This window comes from Artemia franciscana, chromosome 7, assembly GCF_032884065.1.
Source record: "Artemia franciscana chromosome 7, ASM3288406v1, whole genome shotgun sequence".
Lineage (NCBI taxonomy): Eukaryota > Metazoa > Arthropoda > Branchiopoda > Anostraca > Artemiidae > Artemia > Artemia franciscana.
Window position 1 is genome coordinate 57,381,712 of NC_088869.1, and position 17,557 is coordinate 57,399,268.

At 35.8% G+C, this 17,557-nt stretch overlaps 1 protein-coding gene across 1 annotated transcript; it reads left to right on the forward strand.

The window, feature by feature from the left end:
• Positions 1-2,775: 2,775 nt before the first annotated feature.
• On the forward strand, positions 2,776-15,439 carry LOC136029515 (alpha-(1,3)-fucosyltransferase C-like). Its single transcript, XM_065707963.1, has 3 exons — positions 2,776-4,046; positions 7,517-7,602; positions 15,068-15,439. The coding sequence occupies exon 1, from the start codon at positions 2,812-2,814 to the stop codon at positions 3,970-3,972; it is 1,161 nt and encodes a 386-aa protein (XP_065564035.1). The 5' UTR covers positions 2,776-2,811; the 3' UTR covers positions 3,973-4,046; positions 7,517-7,602; positions 15,068-15,439.
• The last annotated feature ends 2,118 nt before the right edge of the window (positions 15,440-17,557 follow it).

The following is a 17,557-nucleotide window of genomic DNA, read 5'->3' on the forward strand; positions in this document are numbered from 1 at the left end:
TCCAATCAGGACACATCAAAGGCCCTGGAAAGTAACATTCTTCCAGACTTATACTATCCTGGTGCTTTAAGAATCCTAGATGAAAGTGCTACCAAAATGAATGAATTTATAGAGGTCGTACGAGTTGAGGGGGTGCAAGAATAGGTTTGGAAATTAATGTTAAGAAAGCTAAATCTTTAGTATATTTTAAATATTTTAGCAGCGACGCCATAGGCAATTTACCGAGGACCATAGTCGCTACTCTTTTCTTCCTTTAATTATTAAAGATGACGAAGAAGTTTAACGGTGACCTACTTAGGGCAAGACACAGGAGCAAGTTGCATAATAGGGAAAGTTTTCTAAGAGATACAGGTGTCTTTTACGTAATTGGGAGGGTTTTCTAAACGATGTTTGTGTTAATTACTTAAAATCTTCCAGGGGCCTAAATCAGGATCTCTTAGCTTGTTATGTATTAGGGTTTGTTTAGTTACACACATACTAAATAATAGAGAGTGTTTGTTTCTTAAAAACCTGCGAGGGCCAAGAAAAAACCATCTGGGGTCCCACCAAACTAGGATTTCTTTGGTTGTTAAGTAATAGGGTTTGTATGTCACTTTACAGAGAGAGTTTTCTTAAAAACCTGAGAAGGGCCAGGAAAAACCTTCAAGTCCCGCTAGTGGGGAACCTTAAAGACGCCGAATCCTAGTGAGCAATTCCACAAGCAAAAAACAAGCGAAGAAATTCTGATTTTGGTGGGCCCCTGAAGGTTTTTAAGTAATTAACACATGTGTCGTTTAGAAAGCACTCCTAATTACATAACAGATACCTGCATCTCTTAGAAAACATTCCCTATTACGTAATATGCACCTGAGTCTTTCCCTTTGGGGGTCGTCGTGAAACTTCCTCATCATCTTTAATCATTAAATTAAGAAAAGAGTAGCGACCATGGGCCCATTTAAATGCCTATGGCGTCACCGCTTATTTTAATTAAATATTTTAAGTATTTTGAATTTTGGTTAGCCTACGTTAGCTTAGGCTAGGTATTTAATATACCTAACCTGGGCGGCCTGCTTTCCATAAATATTTGTCGTAATTTACATAATTTTGTTAATAAAGTATCAGATTTTCATCATATTCTGGTATATTTCATTAGGATTAACATCACTTTTTGAGTGGGGTCGGTATAATACATAAGTAGCGCTGAATCTACTGTAGTGATTTTTATTCTGATAACTTGCCTATTTTGAGGTGTTTCCTTCCTTTATCGAAAATCAGACAAATTTTCCCAGGCTCGTAGATTTTTATAGGTAACAACAAGGTTATTGAATTTCAAGTCTTCGGAATTAGGATGAAAAGCCGATTTTTTTACGAGTTAATTCTCATGTTTTTTCTTTTTTTTAAAGTTTCGGTTGGTATTGGCCCGAGTTACTATTCGCTGCCACTAACTGCTTTATCCAAACTTTCGTAAAATTAAAAAGACCATTATATTTTCACCTGTCTTCACAACCTTTTCAATCTAATATTAATCTAAAGAAAAATCAATTTTTACACAGATGAAAAAACCTGAATTGCAGATACCGAATGATACTAAAATTGATTCTTGGCATTTACCCCCACTCCCCGAAAAAATATCCCCCAGAAAATACCTCCCCGCGGAAAATACCCTCTGGAAAATACCCCCCCCCCAAAAAAAAATACATTCTGTTTGAAATAAAATTATTCTCAAAATTTATTCCCCCAGGCAACCCCCCCTCGGCAAAAAGCTCATTCGCGAAAAATTACCTATATTTCCTGATAACAAAATACTATCTGTAAGCAATGGACCTATTATAAAACTTAAAAAGCCACTTAAAACTTCTACAATGGGATTCTCTGATTGTTTTTTTTTTTTTTAGTATGAGAGGGAGGGAAATACGACAAAGGGTGCAGATTAATTCCAAGACATCGGAACTCTCATTGAACCATCAGGCAAATAAAAAGGGAGAGAAAAGAAGGGAGGGGGAGGTAGAAATTGATATACATATTACACACACACATATATATATATATATATATATATATATATATATATATATATATATATATATATATATATATATATATATATATATATATATATATATATATATATATATATATATATATATATATATATATATATATATATATATATATATATATACCTTAGGACCTTAACCAGAATTTTTATTGGGGGTGGGGGGGGGGGTAGAAAAGAAACTTTAAAAACGCATCAAAAATATGAAATTGATGTCTACTTTCTTATAATTTCTGGGAACATTTCTGGTCTGGGCTGCTGTTGTGAAAGTAAAGGGTAACATTCAACCCCAAAATGAACAGAATTTGTTTCGTATTTGAGGGGTACTGTCCCTTTCTCATCCACACCTCCATCTTATGGTCGCAGAAACTTCGGAAGGTGCTCATTAGATCGGAAATTAAGACTTGAAGTCCTGTTTTATAAGTCAGAATTGGTTGGAGACCAACCAGCCACAGGGGGAGGGGAGTATTTTTCTGGGAGGTATTTGTCAAGGGAGAATTTTCCGTTTAAGGGAGGGGGGGATAAACGCCGGCCACAAACAAATTTGTCGTCTTACATTGAATGCCGCATAGCATTACTTCTTCAAGTATATCAGTCTCATCAAAATTCATTTAAATTAGGCGGTAGTATTGTCATAGCAACGAATTCGTACTACTTCCTGCATACCTTTAAATATTACACAGTGACTTTCCATTATTTATCTAACGTGACAGAGGAAAGAAGGCAAAATGAACTGATAACAAATTCAGTTTTCCTGTATCCAATTGAGTGAAACAATGAACAATTTGAAAAGGATTCTGAAAACCTTCTTCTCTGGATATATTATTGGTTTTATTGTCTGCATTGTGATTTTCTCATATTCTTTTGAGAATTTAGAAAAAGAAGAGCTTTTAAAAGAATACAACGACAAATTGGGCGAAATAAATCTAAAGAAAATTTTACTGTTTAATCCCTTTTTCTCTGATCGGTATTATGAATTCGGTCATGGCAGCATGCCATTTAAAAAGCATAATTGTAAGATTAGCAATTGCTTTTTAACTGATGATCACCATTTGTTCAAGTGGGAAGAGTACGATGCAGTGATATTCCACTGGCCTAAGTTACGCGGTGATCCATCCGTATGGAGCAACAAAATAACAAAGGAACGACAGGAACATCAACGATATGTGTTCTTCTCCTTAGAATCGCCACCTAACTACAGAAACGATTATAGCCATTTTAAGAACTTTTTTAACTGGACAATGTCATATAGAGAGGACTCTGACGTTTATACACGACATGGCGCGGTGCAGCCTGTGAATTCCAGTTCTAAAACTTCACCTATAAATTTTGTGAAGAAAACAAAATTAATATCATGGTTTGTTTCACGTTGCCGGTCTGTCTCAAAGAGAGAGAAATATGTCAAAAAACTTCAAAAGTACATTTCTGTTGATATATATGGCTACTGTGGCCCATTCAAATGTGGCAGATTTGGTCTCAGACTTAAGCATATGAACTGTGATGAAATCTTAAGAGGTTATAAATTTTATCTATCGCTTGAAAATTCAATATGTAAAGATTATGTGACAGAAAAGTTTTATACGGCCTTACAACATGATACAGTGCCAATAGTGATTGGAGATAGTGAATTTTATAAGCGGAATGCCCCAGCAGGGTCATATATTGATGCTCAGGATTATGACCCAGAAAGCCTTGCTAATTATATTTACTACTTGAACTCGAACGAAACCGCATATCAAGAGTTTTTTTCTTGGCGAAAAACGCATGTTTCTTATATGTATTCCAGTTTGCCACCATTATTGTTATGCAACCTTTGTGAAAGGTTGAATATTGATAATAGAACTAAAATAATATCGGATATTGGCTCATATTGGGCAGATGGTAAATGCAAATCTCCTACCTACTTTTCGCAGCTAAGTTTCCTGGACTATTTATGATTTAATTTGCCAAGAGTGCTTGCAGCTTCATTTGATAATGTTTCAAATGAGTCAAATTTTCTACAATTTTGGAGGTAAGAAAACGTTTTTAAAATCTTGAAGTAACTTGGCCTTCTTAATAAAAACCTATTTTAGCACCCTGAGTTTTCAAAACCTATAAAAAATCAGTTGTCTGATATTAAGCAAAACTCTTTTTTCATATTGATGAAAGACTGTGCGCTACAGGGAATGTGCCACGCGTGGCAGAACTGTACGGCACACAAGTCACTCCTAGATGTTCGTCCCCAAAGACATAGTTTTTAGGTTTTCGACTAAGCTAAACAGAATGGCTATTTCAAAATTTTGATCCGGTGACTCTGGGAAAAAAGTGCTCGTTGGAGGGGGCCTAGGTGCCCTCCAATTTTTTCGGTCACTTAAAAAGGGCACTAGAACTTTTGATCTCCGTTAGAATGAGCCCTCTTGCGACATTCTAGGACCAGTGGGTCGATACGATCACCCCTGGGAAAAAATGAGAAAACACAAATAAACACATCCGTGATCTGATTTCTGGCAAAAAATACAAAATTCCACATTTTTGTAGATAGGAGCTTGAAACTTCTAGAGTAGGGTTCTCTAATATGCTGAATCTGATGGTGTGATTTTCGTTAAGAATCTTCGTTAAGATTCTTTTAGGGGATGTTTTTCCCTATTTTCTAAAACAAGGCAAATTTTCTCAGGTTTGTAACTTTTGATGGGTAAGACTAAACTTGATGAAAATTATATATTTAAAATGAGCACTAAAATGCAATTCTTTTGATGTAACTATTGGTATCAAAAATTCGTTTTTTAGAGTTTCGGTTAATATTGAGCCGGGTCGCTCCTTACTACAGTTCGTTACCACGAACTGTTTGAAATGTTTCTTTATGGCGGCTCAGCTGAAACGTGGGAATACACCCGTTGAATCATTATGACGCATTTAGTTGTAACATAAAGTGAATGCTCAACCGGGAAACGCTAAAACGAGCGTTTTTGGGTAAATACAGTTCTCCTAGAAGTTGGGATTGCTCATGCTTCTTTTCTTGAGCCTATTATTTGACACTGACTGTTTGTGAGATTTGTTCAACAATGACTATTATACAGATATTTTTTTTTTGTCAGGAGGGTGGGGTGGACTCAAATGTTGTGAGACACACATTTTATAAGAGATTACAGAAATTGGTAAATTATTTTTGAATAGTTTAATAATAATTGTCAGTTGCTTCAAGAATGCGATTTCGAAATCTTCAGAAGTGGTCAGAACGAGACAATGTCTGACAACGCCTGAACTTCAAAGTGCACCCTATATACATGTCATGTATATAGGGTGCACTTTGAAGTTCAGGTGTTTGCAGGGTGAACATGTATGCAAGGTTACTGCTATGAATCGTTGCTTAAACTAACAAGAGCTAAGAGCTCATATGACACTTGTGGCGACGTCGGAAGAGCCAAGAGCTCATATGGTATGAGCTCTAGCAAATTCTAAGAATCAATACATTAATTTAGAAGGAAAATCAGAGGCTTAATGCCGGTCGGGATTTAAAATAAGAGCTGTGAGTCGTGAGGTCCTTCTAAATATCAAAATTCATTTAGATCCAATCACCCACTCGTAAATTAAAATTACCTCAATTTTTCTAATTTTACCACTCCCTTGAGCCCCCCAGATGGTCGAATACGGAAAAACGACTGAAGTCCAATTTGTGAAGCTCCCTGACACGCCTACCAATTTTCATCGTCCTAGCACGTCCAGAAGCACCAAACTCGCCAAAGCACTGAACCCCACCCTCTAACTCCCCCAAAGAGAGTGGATCCAGTCCGGTTACGTCAATCAAGTATCAACGACACTTGCTTATTCTACCCACCAAGTTTCATCTCGATCTCTCCACTCTAAGCGTTTTCCAAGGTTTTCGGTTCCACCCTCCAACTCCCCCCAATGTCAACACATCTGGTCGGGATTTTAAATAAGAGCTCTGAGACATGAGTTCCTTCTAAATATCAAATTTCATTAAGATCCGGTCACCCGTTCTTAATTTAAAAATACCTCAGTTTTTCTAATTTTTCTAAATCAACAACCCCCAGCTCCCCTAAAGTGAGTGGATTCAGTCCAGTTATGTCAGTCACGTATCGTAGTCACGTAGACATAAAATCTTTCTATATGTCAAGTTTCATTAAGATCCGATCAGCCTTTCGTAAGATAAAGATACCTCAATTTTCACGTTTTCCAAGATTTCACGTATCTTGGACTTGGGCTTATTCTTCCCAGCAAGTTTCATCCTGATCTCTCCGCTGTAAGCGTTTTCCAAGATTTCCGGTCCCCTCCACTCCCAATGAAACTGGATCCAGTCGGGATTTAAAATAAGATATCTGAGTTACGAGGTCCTTCTAAATATGAGATTTCATTAAGATCCGATCACTCCTTCGTAAGTTATAAATACCTCATTTTTTTCTAATTTTTCAGAATTAACCCCCCCCTAACTCCCCCAAAGAGAGCGGATCCGTTCCGGTTATGTCAATCATGTATCTAGGAATTGTGCTTATTTTTCCCACCAAGTTTCAGCCCAATCCCTCCACTCTAAGCGTTTTCCAAGATTTTAGGCCCCCCAACTTCCCCAATGTCACCGGATCCAGTTGGGATTTAAAATAAGAGCTCTGAGATACGATATACTTCCAAATATCAAATTTTATTAAGATCCGATCACTCCTTCGTAAGTTAAAAACAACTCATTTTTTCTTATCTTTCAGAATTAACCCTCCCCCATCCCCAACTCCCCCAAAGAGAGCGGATCCGTTCAGGTTATGTCAATAACGTATCTGGGACTTGTCCTTATTTTCCCACCAAGTTTCATCTCGATCCCTTCACCCTAAGCGTTTTCCAAGATTTTAGGTCCCCCCAACTCCCCCCAATGTGGAATTTAAAATAAGAGCTCTGGGACATGATATCCTTCCTAACATAAAATTTCATTAAGATCGGCTCACCCGTTCTAAAGTTAAAAATACCTCATTTTTTCTATTTTTTCCGATTTTATAGATACCAAGTGCCATAAAAACTAAAAGCTAGTTTTATGATTAAATTGCCTTACAATTTGAAATACTGATAAAGATTCAGGATTAAATATGGAAGGGATAGGCACCTCGCAATATCGAGATTTTTAAAATGCCACGTCATTTCTTTTAGAACACTGAAGTCGATCAGCTTCATGAATTGCTGCTTAAAAGAGCAATTAAATGTTAGGTTATGAGTTCAATTAGCCTAGATTTTTTACTTATTATACCTGTGAAGGATTTTATACGAAATTGGAAGTTGTGAGTCTATAAAATAAGCCGGAAATATGGCAATTGTTTGAAAATGCAAAAAATTCAGTAAAGGGATGAAATGGACTTTATTTCAACTAGCTAGGACGGGGGAGGAGATTCCTTGTAAGCACTTTTCTGTGAGGTTGTTGCTATGAACTATCCAAAACCATTGAATTTTCTCCCCTGGAAGTACTTAAGAAATATGAAATGATTTATAATTTTTCCTTTGTTCCAGGAAACTGGCCCAGGGAAAGACTAAGAGAAGCTTCAGACAACTTGACGTGTACCACCACGGATCAATTTAGTTCTATATTATTGTTGGTAAGCAGATAGTTAAGATAATGTCTTTCATAAATCTTCTATTACATTTACATATATTTATCTGTTCTTTTACTCATGAATTCACAAAAGACTTCGAACTTATTTAAGTTTTCGAACATTCATACAATTGTTTAGAACAAGCTTGAAGCTCTCCTTTCGAAGCAATTTTAGAATGACGTCCGTGGTGGTTTTAACCTTTCGAAACTAACGAGATTATCTAATTAGCTGATTTTGTTAAATTTTTGCTTGATGATTTTCTAAAATATCGAATCATAGGCAGCGCTGTAAGACTGCGTGAAGTGAAGAGCCATATCTCTACAGCGTATTATTTTTCTATTTTTTCACCCGGTCATTGTAAGGAAGGGGCGGTTGTTGAATTCTGAAACTGATGGTTCTAGTGTCTTTGTAGGAAGTGGTGAGATGTGAACCAATGTTTGAAAATCAAAGTATTTGAAAAAGGGTCAAAACACGTGTTTTCCTGATCAGCGCGAAATCTAGATCCTGAAGTCCACCGACTAAGGGGATCCAATAAAGGAAAACATATTGGTTCCTACCAAAACGGGCCCAACAAAGGATAAGACCAATGGACGGAGTGTTTTGATGTTTATCTTTAGCTGCCTGTAAATCCACAGTCAGCATCGTGTGGAAATTTCACATTTCACTATTTATAAATTTCATATTTCACTATTTTATAATTTTTTAAGCTATTCTTCGAATTTTGTAGTGCTTTCTTCTGTTGAGTAGAAATGCAGCTGTAATATTCACTCTACTAACTAGGCTCTTGCTTTACATCTTGGAGAAACTTTCTGTTAGATCTAATTTTATTTTCAAGGTTCCATTTAAATCCATATTTTTCCAAGTATTGTATATAACCTAGGGCTATATAAGGCTCGAATTAGTGAAGGCTTACACAGTCGTCACTGCAGAGAAAGTTATGTTTGGAAAGAGCGTTGAATAGGGAATGGAGTGGTGCAGAATTACCCTTTATAAAATGGTAGAGAATAGACAAGGTCCCATGGTTCGAATTCTTTTGTACAAGTCCGAGTAAATTCAAGTTAAGTTTTAATCTATTCTTGAGTTAGAACTCTGAATATATATCCAGAATCCAAAGGCACTGGCTGCTTTCTAGGCATAGCGATAATGCTACTGGTATCAAAAGAAGTCACATAAGATGGATTAGAAAATCACACTAAGAATTTGAAATTTTGTCTCCTAATTTTATTCAGCCAAGAAGTTCTAGTCAAGCTGTAATTTCTTTTTCTATCCATTAATGGCCTTAACTGGTTATTTTAGTAGCTACTTGCTTTTTTTCCTGCTATGGAAAGTACTTCTTATAAGCTAGATGCTGTATATTTAAAGAGAATAGACAGACTGGGTTGATTTATATAAGTTTTAATGGTTAAGAGGTGGGTTCTGACCAACCTTCAAAGCCCATTTCATACACATGTTTACACCTTTTTTGCCAATTTCCTAGCTAGCACATTTTGCCACACATTGATCTATTAAGGATCCCTTTTTATCTTGCAATGGTATTATACAGATGAACGTGGAATGTGTTTTTTGAAGTTATGGGAGATTTCTTGAAAATAGGAAAATGCTTGCAAATCTTGTTCAGATTACTCAAAACATCAAGAAATATGTAATGGTCTTTAAGCATTACAGTTTAACCAGGGTCCCCCACCCCTCCTCTCCTTTTGGAGCTCTATGAGTCTCTTTTAAAAGTAACTACAAACATTATTATGGTGACATTATATCCTGGGAAATATGTCATAGTACAGAATTTTGGGACCCTGTCCTAATTTTTCAAAGTTCTCAGAAATTGTTTTCGCGACTACTGCTAACCGTTAAGATAATCGAGATATATGTTGTCAAATTCTTAGTTGATTTGTTGATTTTCCATTTCTTGTCTCTTGTTAGATTACTACCTATTACTGTTGTTTCTGTTCTGAATGCTTTTTGTTTTGTTTTTGATTTTTGTTCATTTATACTACGTACTTTCCAAGTTGTACTTGTTCAAATGCTCTCAGTTCAATTTGAATACTTATAATCGAAAATTGAGTGTCTAGAATTAATTTTAATGAAATATCGTTTTGACTGGACATTTTTTTTCAGAATACAGTTTTTTTATGCTTTCTATAGGAGATAGCAGGGACTTTTCGAAGGGGAGAAGTTGAAAATCTCTAGTTAAGAATTTTTGATATTGAGATTATACTGGTGCCCTTCACATGGTTTCTTGCCTTTTTCAATTGTAAATCTCTAGTTAAGGATTTTTGATAATAAAGGTTATAGTGGTACCCTTCACATGGTTTCTTGCCTTTTTCACTCGAGACAGGAAACCAAAAAGTGCCATTTTTGGTGCCTATTGGCACTTGATTGTCGTGTTATCAAGACATACTTATGAAAGATACGTATAAGTAATTATTATCTTTCAAATGCAACCCTAAGCAACTCCACGATCTTCCAATCTCCCATTAGAGCTGGAGAAAAAGAAGCACATCAATGAGATAGAAGCTAAAATATTTGAAACGCCAAATAACTTTTGGTATTATTATGTTTATTATGGGGTATTATTTATCTTTCATAAACAGAATGCAACATAAATAATACCGAACTCGACAGTTTTTTTAGATATGTTTAAAAATTTTGTTACCGTGGGCTGTGAAGCATTGTTTCTCGCCAAATCTACAAATAAGGATAATTATGTGCTCGTTGTCATGGATGAGAACAATATCCTGTTGTTTTCTCAACGCTCAAAATTATGTTCAATTCTCAAAACTATGTTTGTTTCAAGTTAAAGATTTCGTTTATCTATCAATATGTTTGAGATATTCGACTAAATTTTCAAATTGCTCACAGCTGTATTTGTGTTTGATCCTATTTTTTTTTGCGCGCATTCAGGTACAATCAAGCATAAAAAAAGAACTAATTCTCGCAAGTGTTCTTGATCAGAAATGTTTGGTTGAAAAAAACAGAACAAACAAACATAAGAAAAAATATCGGTGATTAAAATTGCCTTTTGGAGCTGATCCGGGGATGATAATTATTAACTATTACTATTTTACTTTAAAAACAAAGTTATGGAAATATTAAACAAGCAACCTCAGAGATCCCCTAGGATCAAAATTGTAACATTAGTGACAGTAGTACCTGTAGTAGGCTTGACTACAGGTAGATTACATTCTGCCATCTTGATCAATAGGGAAGGTCACAATAGCATAGATAGTGCTGGCGTTTCTGCTTTCTGTTCTTTCGTTAACATTGATGATTAGAACAAAATATCAACTGTAATTTGTCGGGAAAGCGTCAATTTGAAAGAAAATCAGAACTTGTGCCTTTTTAAAGGAACATAAGAAGTTATTCCACAGCAGAGTAACGTTTTCTCCTATTTTATGCCGAAAACATTAAATTGTGTGCGAAGGGACTCTAAACGCTGAAAATTAGAAATTATAAGATTTTCCATCAGTTTTGCAGAGTCTAAAATCCTCAACTGGATACTTCAAGCTCTCTATAGGAAAAACAAAGAAAATCGCTTTTCTCGCATGGCTAATACGCCTATCCTTGTTCATTTCTCTTATCTCCCAGGGTTATAAGGATATAACAACATCGCAGAGATGTTTAATGAATGGTTCAAGAGCTTTTGTGTCGAACCAGGCGGCGCTTCGAAAATTGTTCTTATTAACTCCATTGGTTTATGGATCCGATTTTGGTTTAGAGGTCCCTGTCTTGTGTGCTCCCCTTTCAGTCCTATTTGGCAGTGAAAACTCAAAACACGCTTTTAATAACAAAAAATGTCTAAAAATTCATTCATCTATGTTCATTCTCGTGAAAAAGATTGAACTTGTTTTCAGAATTTTCAAATATCCCGGGGACAACATATGCTTCGGACTCTCTTTTTTATATAAAATGTTAAAAAGAAATTTCAAAAAAATTAAGGAACCATATTACACGCTAAGATAGGAGGAAATAAAAAAGTCCCATAATACATCAGACCAGGCGCGTACGCAGGAATTTTTTTTCGGGGGAGGGGGCCCAAAACCTTCGAAACAGCAAATATAAAGTAGCACTTTTTTTATTTAGTAATGCAAAAAGCACGTATATCGGAAAATACAGATTAACTTTAAGCTGTAGTATTGTAGCGGATGGGGGGAAGAAGACTGAAGCCTCAAAAGTACGTTTTAGGCTCAGGTTATGTTCATAGCGATTTAGAACCAGTGATTAGTCTATTATATCCCACTGAAAGGGAAATTTTAGGGTTAACAGTGCAATATGGGTGCTGTGGGGGTAGTTCTTCTATTGCAAAAACGTAGATTTTAATGAAAAATTATAGTTTCCAAAATTGATCCATTAAACACTGTACTTTATCCTGAAAAGGGGGGGGGGATAAACGCCCTAATATCAAGGATAATTCTATTTTGCTGTGGAAAGCAAACTCTCTTTACAAAAACAAAATAACAGTACAATTTCTAATTACTTCAAAGAGGGTAAAAAGTTAGACAGAAAATGGGTTAATAATTGGGCAGTGACTTAACTGGATAATTGCATGCTGTAAAATCCCCCGAAAAAGGCTTCACACATGTATCTAGATTCTTAATAAATGTCCTACTTTTGCCAGAAACCCCAAGAAACCATGGGGAAATTAAACGTTTCACAAAATTTTGGGGGAGGGCCCGAAGGACCCCCCTCCCCTGCGTACGTGCCAGCATCAGACGTAAAACGAATAGATATAACAATCAACTAATGAATGAAACCCGGCATGTCTTTTAGTGGCAACGTCGTTTTGACCTTAGCTTGGTAATAAGGGACCCAGGGAACGAACCTAGCTGTAGCAGCACATTGCAGGGCGCGGAGTCTGATTCTGGTGGTGATATGCAAAAGCGTCTCCATATTAATCCAAATAATATGAAGAAGAAGATCAAACACTGCGAAATGCAGTTTCCAATATATGCTAGCTTACTAAAAAGTAATTTCAGAAGGGGTATGGAAAGGAATGAATTACTTGAACCAGCCAATTTAAGTTTCAACTCTCTTTAGCTTTACTGAGTTACCATATGAATGTGCTGAAAAAACTAATGAGCTATCTATGTAATGAAGACTTGGAAAATTTGATAAACAACTTTTAGGCATCATTGCATCAGTTAGGGAGGAGTGGCTGAATTCAGAACTTGAGCATAAGCTTTTTGATTTAGCGATTGAACAAGTATTTTAAGAGTTTAGTAGTAATTTTTGAAAGAGTTATAAGCTTTAAGTTAAGGGAGGAAGAACATGTACAATGCATTCAGTTTTAAAGATCGGCAATGTTAAATAAACCATTGACAGTGCATTTGGAGTTGGAAATAAAAAAAAATCATTCATTAAAAGAGAAAAAGGATATGCAACTATAAAAGCAAAATGTACTACTAATTAATACAGTTGAAAAATTTCCCTCAATAGTCCAGATTATCATTTTCTATCTCACAAATGAAAATTGTAGTAAATTTGAATACTTCTGCTATTTTTTTTATAGTAAATATTATTTGTGACAACCGAAGTAAAAAGAAAAGAAATTGAGAAAATAACAATTGGAACAAACCATCAACGAACAGTAAGTTCTTAATGTTCAACACTAACAAGTTTAGTATTTAATAATTGACCCTTACAAAGCTGCCACAAAGCTGTCTTTACATCAAATAAGAAATATAAATAAGAGAATTAAAGCGGCTTTTCTTTTTTCTTTTTTTTTTTGTAACACGTAATAGACTTGCAATATACTCACACAAAGTTTAAATGCTAAACAGTACTTGTGTCTGCTTTGCTGTATTTTCAGGGCTTGACCCATCAAGATTGGAATTTTTTTTTAAATACACCATTATGAGTCGCTGATTTATGTAGTGTGATTATTTGTCAGAATAAAAGTGTTTTGCCACATTAGTTCTTCCTTGCTTCAGTGGTCAATATTGCCAGTTCTGCTAACCTCCTGCTTAGAAAAATTAATCTAGTCATGTAAACCCAATTTGATCACTTATTTGGTATGTTTGTATTCGTTATTATTTGTATATTGGGAATTGATCTGAGTTTTCCTGTGTTCAGATATTATTTTTAACATCAGTCATCAAAGTACAGCTTTAGCCACCTATCTCATGCATTAACTCTGCTGTAAAGAAACCCAAAATATCGCTTACTATCAATAATATTTAGATTATATAACACAAGTTTTAAAGACGGTTTTCTTTTGATGGTTTCAATGGTCCTTATATTAGCCCTTATATTAGCCTACATTTGATAATGTAGCTTTTCAACTAAGATTGGTCCAATGTTTTAACGCTAATTAGTAATCCTTGAAGAGGTGATAAAAGCATATAACATCATTTTTATGTAAAAATTCGGTCTCATTTAGAACTTTTGAGCAGCTGACAAAATAGCAAATGTGATGGCAACAAATTCTGATAGTGACTCTGTGTAAAAAGGAGCTAAGATGTAATTCTGCAAAAACAAGCCATTCAAAACATTGAAGCAAGATAACAAGGTCCTGATTCCGTGATGAACAAAAAAAAAAACTAGGGATATCCGTGAATCCATGAACCTTCCACCTCTCCCCGTCGACTTTTCAAGAGAAAGATAGGCATATTACATCTCGTTTAAACCGGAATCACTCGAAAGGCTTTAATCTATGTGATTGGAGGACTGAAGTGGGATTATTTCGTCTCCCTCAACATCAAGTGTTAGTAGATGGGTGGGCATGTTACACCTTGTTCGAACCGTTATCATACAAGGCTATTTCATCATTGTTATTCAAGGCTATGTTATTGGAGGCATAGAGCAGGTCCTCAGTCTCTTCAACGTTCTTCCACTCCGTCTAGCACCTAGTTTGAAATCAAATCACCCAAAGATAGGCGTGTTGTGTCTTTATTGAAGCGGAATCATAATACAATTTTCATTCTTTATGATTGGAAGCACACAATAGGCTCTTCGCCCATCCATCTTCTTCTACCCTCCCTTTCTTTGCCAACTTTTTAACTGAAAGTTAGGCATGCTATTCCTTGTTTGAAGAAAAATCACAATAATACTTTCAATCTGTCCTATTGAAGGCATATTTTAGTATCATCATTATTTTCATGAGGTGTCAGAGAAAATTACAGGACCTTCATTTAAATCGCTGAATTTTAATGCAAAAGGAGGGAATAATTTCCAGGCTGGTCTAAGAGTAGATACCCTTTCCCCTTAGTTAGTTTGACGCGCGGCTCATCACTTAGAAAGCACAGTGAACTTTCCAACGGCTTAAGTTTTATAGCAGTTTTCTTTTAGAGGTTTTACTCAGCTCTCAGAACCTTTCGTCACAAATTTCGAAAACAGTATGAACTGAAAGGTGTAATGTGAGAGTTCAGTGGAGTTTTGTATCTCCGCTTTGTATGTCTGGCCTATCACTAAACTGTCCAGTGCTCACTCGTTTCACTCGTTTCAACCTTATGTAAATTCTGTTTTCTTTTAGAGTTTAACTGAGAGCTCGACAGCTTCCATAACAAATTCAAACAGAATATGAACAGACAGGTATATTGGGAGTGTTAAGCGGAGTTTTGTATCTTTTCCTGCCTACTGTTATTAAGCTGCAGAAGCAACAGCTTCTCCAGCAACACCAACTGTTTTAAATGGCTTCCAAGGGCAACTTCGACCCGAATTAAGACGGGAGGAAAGAAACAAATGGACATTGATTGAACGATGGAATAAGAGGCTGTCATGTGCTCTGATTTTCTTTGCTTGTTCTTTATTGAACGTAATTTGTTGTGCTGGGATACGAAAACATGCGATATGATACAGATTTTTATAAACGAAAACCGTGTTTTCATTAAATTTTTAGTGGCATTCTTTCTAATATTAGTTTTTCTTCTTTTTAAATCAGAATTCACGACGCTAAGTCATATCATAGTTGTAGGTTTAGATTTAGTCCTTACATTTAACTATCGTTAGTTGTGAAGAATAAACTTTAGATAGGACCAGTATTTAAAAATCTATTTTTTAATTTTACTGCAAACAACAGTAACGAATTTTTAACCTGCATTTGAAGAAAGGCCGCTATTTAAAGTTTTATCCATTAAAATTTATTTTTAATCCATATTAACCTATAATAGAAGTTATATAGCCAGGATATGACGAGGAGACGGGGACTAGTGAAAATGAATTCCCAAAGAGGCGACGAACAGTTTACTACTACTACTAACAACTCACCGCAGCACCAAGCCGCCTGAGGCCAACACAGCTACGAACGCTCCTCCTCCATCCCATTGTATTCAAAGCCTCCCTCTTTACACCCTCCCAGGAAGCTTCCATTTCCTTTAAATCTTTCTTTATGACACCTTCCCACCACAGCCATGCACGGCCTGCTTTCCGTTTAGCTCTAGATGTTTGGCTAGAAAGGACAATCTGTCATTCTTCATCCGCAAAACGTGCCCTAGCCATATCAATCTTTGAAATACGCTTTTCGTACAGCATTCTCTTTGAAATACGGTCAATCAGCCGGGTACCCAGAACAATCCGTACACAATTTCTCTAGAAAACATCTAGCAAATCTTCATCCGCTTTTCGGACTGCCCATGCTCCAGAGCCATCTTTGACCACTGTCATCACTGTAGCTTCCAAAATTCTAATTTTGGCTTGCAGACTTATCTTCCTATTTTTCCAAACTTTTTTTTAACTGTTAAAAAACCTCCTGAGCCTTGGCTATTCTACTTTTAACATCTTTACTGCCCCGCCGTCTTTACTAATAAAACTACCAAGGTAAGTGAAACTGTCCACCTGATCAATCTTTTCGTGACCCAACGAAAGATTCACCTATTCCTAGGCTTAGTCATTTCTTAACATTAATTTTTAAACCAATCCTAGCACCCTGAACTCACAAAACGTCTAAAAGTTCATTCATTTTGCTCAGACTTTCATCTAGGATGCTTAAACCATCAGCCAGGGTTCAAAACCAGAGGGATAACGGAGATAAATTCGTGAAATTTGTCCTATGAGGTTGACATTCTTATTGATCTTGACTAATGCGAAAGGATAATGTACGCCCTAAATCTTATTGTGACGAGCATAAGAAAAATGAATGATAAAATAGAATTTAAAAAGAAACTGTCTTAGAATGCAAACAAAATTCATTATAGGTCTTAATCCATTTGATATAGAGTAATGTAAGCACAACAAGTATGTAATGTGTGACTATCTCCACACGAGAACTTTCGTTTTATGAAAATACAGTTAGGAACAATGCCAGGCTGTCACCAGGTAAGCCATGTGCTGTTGTAATCTGAGGTTCCTAAGATCGTTGAACTTCATTGTCTGCTTTTTCAGTGTTTATATAGAAGTTTACGCCCCTGTTTGTTAATTAGTCGTCCATCTTTTCAAAACGGAAATCAAAAATTATAGACCTTTTCAAAAAGAAACAGTTGGTTGATAGCAGACCTTAGTTGGTTGATATAAATCTTGGTTGAAATGGGAAGCAATTTAAAATAATTAAGGGAGCAAGGTTATATTATGGAGCTTCATCTATGAGCGGCCAGTTTCAAGGTTGTGCTGCTAAAGTCCGTGAAATTTTTCCCAGTGCAGTCTATATTAACTGTGCAGGTCACTCCTTAAACTTAGACCTGTGTCATTCGTACAACATACCTGTTATGAGAAGTTGTCTAGGAACTTAAGTAATTAGTTTCTTTGGAGTTTCACCTAAATGCTCTGTAATTTTCAAACAAATTGTTCAAGAAAATAATCCTATCACAGGGACAAAAAGAATAAGATTGAACAAACTTCGCGAGACTAGATGGATAGAGCACTTAAAAGCAATTATTTTGTCTAAAGAGATGTTCATTATTATCTGTAAGGCTATGAGGGAAATTCAGGAACAACCTGATTCAGATTCTGAATGTTCAAGCGAAACTCGTTCTTCGCTATCTGCCATTAAGAGACGCAGTTTTACTACAGCTATGGTTACTGTCAGTAA

Excerpts from the sequence above, each read along its gene's own strand:
- LOC136029515 (XM_065707963.1), top strand. The coding sequence starts at position 2,812 with ATGAACAATTTGAAAAGGATTCTGAAAACCTTCTTCTCTGGATATATT.